This window comes from Anabrus simplex, chromosome 4 (assembly GCF_040414725.1).
Source record: "Anabrus simplex isolate iqAnaSimp1 chromosome 4, ASM4041472v1, whole genome shotgun sequence".
In the NCBI taxonomy this organism is placed as follows: Eukaryota; Metazoa; Arthropoda; class Insecta; order Orthoptera; family Tettigoniidae; genus Anabrus; species Anabrus simplex.
In genome coordinates, this window is record NC_090268.1 from 321,424,698 (window position 1) to 321,434,479 (window position 9,782).

General features: G+C 36.0%; 1 protein-coding gene across 1 annotated transcript in view; it reads left to right on the plus strand.

Annotated features, from left to right (window-relative positions):
- The window catches only part of Pcif1 (Phosphorylated CTD-interacting factor 1), a 381,962-nt gene extending 374,737 nt beyond the window's left edge, over positions 1-7,225 (plus strand). Inside the window, exon 12 of the mRNA XM_067145685.2 lies at positions 3,591-7,225. Within this exon, the coding sequence (XP_067001786.2) occupies positions 3,591-3,873 (283 nt within the window). The 3' untranslated portion in view covers positions 3,874-7,225. The remainder of the gene's footprint in view (positions 1-3,590) is intronic.
- Positions 7,226-9,782: the final 2,557 nt, after the last annotated feature.

The window sequence follows — 9,782 nt, forward strand, 5'->3', positions numbered from 1 at the left end:
CCATCCACTGTATTAGTCGTTTTGCTTCTAGTTCTTATTCCTTCTCTTTCCTCATTGCTCTCTACCTTTTTGGACATCTTTACCTACTCTTTTACTCCCTCTGCTTCTGACCTTTGATTTTCTTCCTCCACAGATCCTTTATACTTAAACTTCTACCCGTACTCATTGCCTCTCTTCCTCTTCTCTCTTTCCCCTCCAGCACAGCACTTCCTGGTGTCGCTCTGCTGCCCCTCCTGTCGCCGCTCGTTGATCAGCTACTTCCTCATCCTCCTGGTCTTCTATACTGTCTCTTCTTACACTGCACTGGACTTTACTCCCCTCATCACCTTCAGCCTTTGCCCCATCATCACAAGCCGGTCCCCTCTCGTCTCTCCTTTCACCTTCCGCTGCCACTTGTATTTCAGTCTGTTGATAGTTTTTGTCCATTTCCTTCAGCTTATCTACTGACCACTCTCTTGACCATTTACTGTTCCCAACCACCAGCTGTTGACCTCTAATGTACGCTCTCAGCCCTTGTTGCCTTGCTCTGCCCATATGTCTTAGTACTTTAAAATCTCAGCTAGTTTCACTGCCTATATCCTGTTTCATCCATACCTTCTGTTCTTTTATGTTCCCTGCATTCCATAGAACAATATCTGCCATCAGGGTAGATGTTAACGTAAGTTTAATTGGCCTACCCCCTTTCCCTTTTACTTTTCCCACTCTCTGAACCTCATCAATTAACCATACATACATACATACATACATACATACATCATTATAGACAGTTATGCCTTTCAGTGTTCAGTCTGCAAGCCTCTGTGAATTTAATAAACGTCGCCACAATCCTCCATTTGCAACTAGTGCTGTGGCCTCATTATTAGTTCTATACCTCTTACCTTTAAATCATTAGATACTGAATCTAACCATCATCGTCTTGGTCTCCCTGTACTTCTCTTACCGTTCGAACCCCACTGTTGGCAGTCATGAAGATGGTTTTCCGTGGTTTACCATTTTCACACTAGGCAAATGCTGGGGCTGTACCTTAATTAAGGCCATGGCCGCTTCCTTCCCATCCCTAGGCCTTTCCTGTCCCATCGTTGCCATAAGACCTATCTGTGTCGGTGCGATGTAAAATTAAAAAAATAAAAAAACTTCTCTTACCCTCCATAACAGAGTCCATTATTCTCCTAGGTAACCTATCCTCCTCCACTCACCTCACATGACCCCACAACTAAAGCTGGTTTATGCGCACAACTTCATCCATCTAGTTCATTTCCTAACTTCGCCTTCTCCTCATTCTGAGTACCCTTCTGTCATTGTTCCCACCTGTTTGTACCAGCAATAATTCTCACTACTTTCATGTCTGTTACTTTTAACTTATGAATAAGATATCCTGAGTCCACCCAAACCCCACCAACCTGGGCCCAATGTTTGGGAAGCCAGGCTGTGCCTGTCACAAGTCAGGACAAAGGGGGAGCAATAGACAAGTTACACCTCTTTGAAAAACCTTGGTCCAGCTGACCCGACCGGTAGCCCCATGTAAGGGTCCCTTGCCAAGGTTACGGTGAAGACCTCAACAGCAGTGAAAGCAGTGAAGAGGGACTTCAGAATGCTGGAACTGGTGGAAGGGGCAACCCTCCTACCTCTGGGTAAATAGAACAGGAACTGCTGCCTTGCAGTAGAAGTGTTTTTGCTTCTCGTCATCATTAGCCTTTCTCCAGCTGCCTCCACTCCTTCATATCTTGACGATTTAGGGCATTCTTATCTTTTCCTTCCATATCCTTATTTTTCTTACCCCACAGATCTTTTGAACTCCTGCTTCTTCCCTTCAACATCATGTCCCTCCCATTTTTATCGTCCTTCGATCCACTTCCTTCCTTATTGTGCCCATTCCCCCTTTGTTCTGTAATAGATTTTTCCTGGGTGTCGCCCACCCCTCCTACCTCCTGGGACCTTGTATTTGGTTCGATGCTACACTGTCCACTTACCCTTTCATTGGATTCACTTCTAGTCTCAGTTCCTCTTTCCTCTTGGTCTGTCGCCTGTCTTCCGTCTTGTCTTGAACCCAGGTCCTCTTCTTTCAGGTTCTCTTCCATAACTTTCAGCTCCGCTACAGTCCAGGAACGTCTCCAATTTCCGTTGGACACCCAGAGCCGTTGCCCATTAATATATGCTTTCAGCCCCTGTGCTCTTGCTCGCCCTTGATGTCTCTTTAGGATTCTTAGGATCTCACTGCCTTCTCTCCCCATGTTTCTCTTAATCCAGATTTTCATTCCTTGTAGGTTGCTTGCATTTCTTACTATTATGTCTGTCATTATTGTAGAAATCAGTTGCACTTGTATCGGCCTCCTGCCCTTCACTTTCCCTACTCTTGCCACTTTGTCTATATCCACCTCACTGAAGTTTATTTTCATTTTGTTTTGAATAATGTCCACTACTTTATACATAATGTCTATCTTCGATTCTGCCCCCTCTTCCTGCACTCCATATATGAAAAGGCATTTCATCCCCTCCTGGCTTGAGCCCACCACCTCTCTCTTTAATAGCACAACTTCCTCTTCAAGACTTGTTACTTTTTCTCTTTCTCAAGTTTGCCTGTCTTGGTCTCTTCCTCTGCCTTAATCCTTTTCACCCAATCTCTGAGTTATTCTTGTCCCTTGCTCAATTCCTCCAGCTTCTCCATTACCTTTTCTGTATTGTTTTTCTCCTCCATCATCTCCCGAATTCGCTCTGTATCTTCCCAATTCAAGTTGCCGTTCAGGCCGGGGTTCAGTTCCACCCACCTCCATCACCAACAGCACCGCTATCACCACCACCTCCAGAAGTATCTCTCTAAACTTCCCCTTTCCATCATTACTTGCCATCTTCCCCGTAGTTAACTTCCACCTCCTCTGCCAGCTCCCGATAGCCGCCCGGTATTGTTCCACTCCCACCATGTCTCACCGCACTCCTCTCTCCACACGTCTGCACTTGTCACTAGCTGATATAAGACTGATTTCCAGAATTACAGCACATGAAATGATGTTTATGTGCCGAACAGCAGGCTATAAAGATGGGATCATGAAGGAAATGATGTGCTTAAGTAATTGGATGTGAAACCAATAATCAATTACATCTTTTATTACCAAAAATCTAGAAACATCACATTCAAAGGATCAAATCTGGAACACTGCCAGAGGAGGCCCTACACTACCAACCAAGGGGACAACAGATCTATAAGATGTCCAGGGAAACAATGGAGAGAAAATGCAAGACTGTAATGGGTCACTTGGCCCAATACTTAGAAGGAAGTTGATGATAGGAATAATTAAATATCTCTAGGTATATTCACTACCATCAAAATGAAACCAGATAGTTATTTACATTATCAAACAGTAGTATTTCTCATTACCTCTTTCTTCCTTTATGTTTTGTTTCAATTTTCTGTTGTTTCCTCTGCAGAGATATCACAGCTTGGCCAAAATAAAAATGATCCAATTTAATATTCAGACTCTTTGACTCTGTTAACAGATTATGAAAGAAATTTGGCAACATCCAGTGCAGTTTGATTCTGAATTGACATAATATATTTATATTTTTTTAATTTCTTTTTTTTTTGTCCATCACAGGAGTGAACTGAATGTGAGATCAGCTCATGGAACACTAGTAGTGTGGCTACAAAACAATGCTGGGTATCAAAGGTGGGGGCCTACAGAAGAACGTGTGGAAGCTTTGTTAGAAGCATTTAGACCTGGTCGTGAGCGTGAAAGGGACAGACAAGAACTCCTTTCTCCCCAGAGAAACAATTCAACCGATAGTGTACCCACACCACAAACTCCTGACAACAAGGGACCAGTACCAGTAGCTGTAGGAGTACCAGTGCCAGTACCATTATCGGACAGAACTGTTTAAAAAAAAAAATTACTGTTGTACAGTTACTGACCAAAGTGTCATGATCTCCCAACATGGTGTTTAGTTTCGCTGTTACTGGTGACAGTAAGTAAGCACGTGTATGATATTTGGGAAACCAGATATTTATTATTTTAATGGTTTTTAGTCTACAATATTCATTAAGAGATTCTCCTTTTGTTTTTTTAAATAACTGTATATTTGTATATACTGGGGATGTAAAGCTGTATTATGTAATGAACCTAGAATATTCAAGATAGATGAGAAAAGTCCATGTTTGTATATACATAGTGTAAATATGACTAATTCCCTAGATACAGCACAGGTAATATAATTTTATAAGGTTTGTTTGTTTTAACATTTTATACAAAAAGATATTTTTTCTTTTAGGTATTTTAAAACTGTTGTTCATAATGTGATTTTTGAAGAACTTACTTGTACCTGACCTACTAAAATGATCACATCTCATGCATGTGTTTGAACTGTCAAGGTGGGGTAGTCAGTTCAAAGAAATACACTTTGCTGTATATTTCTTTTATCATATGGTTCTTGCTTTCCATGAAGTTTGAGTAACTTAAACAATTTTTGGAACCATGACTTACCTTGTGTGCTAGTCTTTATGGAAGAATGTTGTCAGTAGATGGTGTCATATAGAATATCTAACTTAAGACACATGATCTTATTTGTATATAGTCATCCTATTGAAACTTTGTATTGTTATTTTATTGTATATATACATATATATATATATACATACACATTATATATAAATGAATTTTATTTCATGCATTGTATTCTTTGAAAGGAGAAATTCTGCATATTACATAGTAAAAAAAATTGCCATAAAAGAGTTTTTTTTATGTTTACTGTAAAAGAATATATTTAAATAATTTTTAGTGAAAAACAACTTTTATTAAATGAAAAATATAAACTCCAAAAGTTATTTTAAAAAGGTACATTATAAGTATTTATAATATTAAAATACTGTTTAGAATGTGCATAAAACTATATTAAAAGCATAATGGCATAGTTAAGTTGCAAAATAATAATTATGCCTAGTTACTACATCAGATCTGATTTATGGAATAGATATATCTATATATTTTTATGTTACATTTTACAGATAAAAATTATAAATAAAAAAACACTGGTAACATTAAAAAATGGAGTACTTCTGCAAATCATTTTTAAGTAATTAATTTCATAGGTCTTGGGCCAGAAATAGAATAAATCACTAAGACAATGAAAGTGATACACAGTGGTACCAAAATTACTTCATTTACATAATATGAGTGCAATTTTTTTTTTTTTTTTTAATACTGACTAATGTGTGAATCATTTAAAACTTGTATCGTGAAAGTAAGTGAGCCATGAAAAATGTTGCAGCTAACTGCTTCAGTATGTTTAATCAAGTTCACAGCACTTGATTTCATTTTTAAATTACTATGTAGTTCATGATTTGCAAATACTCCAGTCACAATGAAGGAGGTTCAGGCAATAATCTTCAGCCACTTCAAAATTTTATAGTTACTTGGGAAATGTCTGAGTGTTCAAGTTGCTTATCAGCTAAACAGATATACATGCACAGCGTTTAGAATGTGCAGAATGCATACGGTACAAAATACACTCAATCTCTTTGTATATGAGTCTTCATTTTGTTACTTCGGTGAAATATAAATTTTACAATGTTAATATAATATCTGTTTTGAGTCCATATTGAATATGAGAAGGAAGGAAAAGGGAAAAGTATTTAAAACCAAATAAAGCTAATTTTTCTCATCTTTGAAGATCTACGATAGGACTGTAAATTCCTTTTTAAAACCGTGACTTTCAACATTTTTTTAAAACTCCCATAGTTTTAGTTATTTTTCTTTGGAAAGCTAAGGAATATAGTTTACATTCCTAAAATATTGAAAGATAAAATATTATGTTTCACAGTTCTTAATAATTTTCTTTGTAAGAGCTTCAGATGGAATGTTCGGAAATTTATAATAGTATTCATGATCTGTGGAATCTGTATGTTAGCTGGATAGTGTCCTATGTGCAGTTGTGTTCATTTAACACTAAACTTATATTGAATTTAATCTACAGGATTGGTGTTATGACTGAAAGATAAAATGCAATGGTTCAAGAAATAATGGCATGTCTGCAATCTGTGAATACTACTTGGGAATGCTATATAAAGCTCTCTTTACAACATAAGCATCTAACACTCATAATGAAATAGTGAATGTCTGTGAAACTTGGAGAGTAAAACAATAACAGGATACATGTTAATATTTATGTATTGTATAGTATCTCTTTATCAATAAGAGTGCAGTTGTTATCCATATTCTCCTTCCTTCTGTAGTAAATAAAAATTTAAGTTCAATGCTACCTATATAAGCACACTTTTTATTGGTTTGCCCTTCTGAGTTGATGTGAAAATTAAAATAAAATGTTACTTGTGAGAATGCAGCAATTTTCTCACGATGTAATGGCCTAATACCCAGCCCAGTTTTCATAAATATAGTATGTTACTTATGGATTGTAAGATTTAAAGTTATTGTCAGGATATGCAATATTAATGCTCAAGTTTTTACATATATAATTATTACTTAGTTGTATATTCTTTCATTATAAACAGTAATGGAAAGTATAATGGAAAGGAAGTGTTCTAGGCTGTGATTGTTGAAAATTGAAAATCAAATTAGAATTTGGGTGAATGGAAGGAAGACCTTCAATTTTTAATACCTCATTTTATTCAATGTAGTTCAATGTTTTTACTGAAGCTCCTTAATGGTCATTTTTTGACTATGTTAGCAGTCATTGAAGTAAACTGTGTATACTTTCTACAGGTATACCTAAGTAGTTACTGTACTAAACTAGTTAAAATGAAACTGTGTTTGTTATTTTTAATCATTTTGCATGGTAATATCAGCCTTACATTACTTCTATATGTTCTTGTAGAGACCTTCTTGGGGTAATTGAGGAGTCTAGTATCAAAACCGGCCAAGTCACAAAATTTACGAAAATGAGTTAAGGTTATCAATTTGAAGTAGAAGTATAGCACTATCAGGTGAAACAAGAATATGCTTTAAAATCGTCCATGTCTTCATGTTATAGAGCACTGAATTCTCGGTCGTGCAACAGAATCGGCCAAGTCATGCAGCCAGTGAATTCAAAACCGGCCAAGTCAAGGAACGAGCGACAATCTTTATGATGTAGCATTATTGTCTGGAACCTTGTGTTGTTACATTAAGCAACAATGTGATAATATCAGTAGGCAAAATCGTTCCTTGTAATGTATATTCTTTGAAGTCATAATATTTTGTCTTTTGTTCGTTTGCAACACTGATTTACGTATTCGTGGGCTTCTTACCGTAATTGGCGCCAAAGCAATCCTATTTCCAGTGTGCTCGTATTTTGTCATTATTGTGTGCTGTAACATGGATATTGTTCCGGGTGGTGAACTGAAAAATTTACTTTCATACCTTGTGCCACATAATGGAAACATCAATAAATGAAACCCCCAGAAAGAGAACAAGAGATACGTCACAGTGGAAATCACAACAACGAAAACGAGAGCGGTAAGAATAATATTTCATTTTATTTTACTACAGATTATCGAAGTTTCTCGTTCGATTCTTGAAGCAGTTAGGTTGATTTTAGGTTGATGTCTTTTCAGAAATTAGCTTCGCAGAACTGTCAAACCTAAAATATGGGTTTCTATGTTTCATTTTTCCAGATTAAAAAAGAATTCAAATGAGCACATTTGAGAAGAAAATAAGATTATCTAACTATGCATGTTTGTGTGAGTGCGTGTTCTAACTCACATTAAAAACCATAGCAATAATAATAATAATATAGCGTCAGAAATCTTCCAGCACTGCAGTTTTATAAAACTGTAATATTAGCAAGTGAAACAGCTTTCGTTGGTCATGAGAGTTCCAACACCGTCTCTGAAGTCTGCATCAGTAGTCCACGAGAAATGCCTGATATTGTATTATAAATGAGAGCAAATTGAAGACTTTCAACAACAATATTACTTAGTATGTTTGAACAGTACTTATCTTAATAATGATTCTATTAACATAAGTGACTATTATTGACGATCATTTTATTTTACTGTGTTCAAGATCTAAGTAAACTATAAACTTTTAGTGAGAGAAATCCTATTTTGTATTCTCCTCAGCTTTATGATGTTCTTCTTTGTTTATTATTATCTCATTTATGCTGAAATGCTTTTTTTAAATTGCAATAAAGAAAAGTAATTAAAATGTCAATTTATTTTCACTTAATTGCCGTTTTTCACAAGCGTTTGGAATTTAAAAAGAATACAGTTTTACAAAAACAGACTGAAATTGTACAAAATTGCAACAAAAACGCCCAAGTCAAAATTTAAATTAACAAAAAAGATGGGTTAATTATGAGTTAGATTTCTCAAAACAGTGGAACTTAAATATTAAACCATTAAGGATATAACTGTGAAAAAAAATCTTTTCTGACCATCATTGCTTTGTCTCTACAGGTTTTTCAACCATATTGAAAAATATGCCTTGAGTGACTTGGCCGGTTTTGATGCTAGACGCCTCAATTAATAGCTGAGAACTTCATTTACTGCTATATATATGTATGCCTTTCAACTCTGGGATTCCTCTTAAAGGAATAGATGAGTGAGTAGTGTTAAATGCTTATTGTTCACACACTGTATAGTTACACAGGCTGAACTTGAAGTCCACTAACAAACTTTCAGAGACAATATATGAATATCATTATAGAATTCCATATTGATATTGACTCAACTTGGGTTTTAAAGAAGAATCCACCTTCTAAAACTTAATGTATTAGCTAATCTACAAATATATACATAAGTTTAGCTTAATGTCTTATCTTCTAATTATAATAGAACATATTTTGTTCCCATTTTGCAGGACATCTTCAGCTAAGGAAAGCGTACATTATGAAAATTGACATAAAAAATTAAAAGATGTAAAATTTGATCAAAAAGGTTTATGTTCTATACTGATAAAGAGTTGAGAAAGCACATTTAAAAAAAAAGCATAATTGTGTTTAAGTCTGTGAAGAATTATGCCCACTGATGAGACATTGTAATTGAGGTAAAACGTTTGAATATAGAGTTGGTTCTATTTAACTAGAGTTCTGATGGAATTTAAGTTTCTATGTGGACCAGGGTAAAAACACTTTGTAATCGTAGTTGAAGTTAGGTTTGACTGTAGTGTTATCTTTAATAATAAAATGTAGCTAAGGAGTCTCTCCGTTGGTCCTACTGTGTTCACTTTACGTGTGCTGTCTGCTGGCTGAGTGGACATACAGACACTTCTAGATTCATAGATTGGCCAATAAATTAAGTATTGGAAGGTAGAATTATTAATTATTTTTTTTGCCAATAAATTAAGTATTGGAAGGTAGATTTTTTTTTTTTTTTTTTTTTTTTTTTTTCTAGTAGCTTTACGCTGTACTGACACAGATAGATCGTATGGCGACGATGGGATAGGAAAGGGCTAGGAGTTGGAAGTAAGCGGTCATGGCCTTAATTAAGGTACACCCCCAGCATTTGCCTGGTGTGGAAATCGGAAACCATGGAAAACCATCTTCAGGGCTGCCGACAGAGGGATTCGAACCCACTATCTCCCGGATGCAAGCTCACAGCTGCGCGCCCCTAACCGCACGACTAACTCGCCTGGTGAATCTTCTTTTAAATTAAAGTTAAACTTTCAGAGGTTGTTCAGAAATACCTATAAGGGACCCGTGATCTCCTGTGGCTCATTACAGTGTAATTGCATTTCATTTGGTTTGTTGCCCCAATGAACGTTATATCTGTATTGCATTGAACAGTACTTGTAAGGGAACAGTTCTGCATATGTTACATACTGTACTATACAGTATACCAATAAAACAGATTGACCACA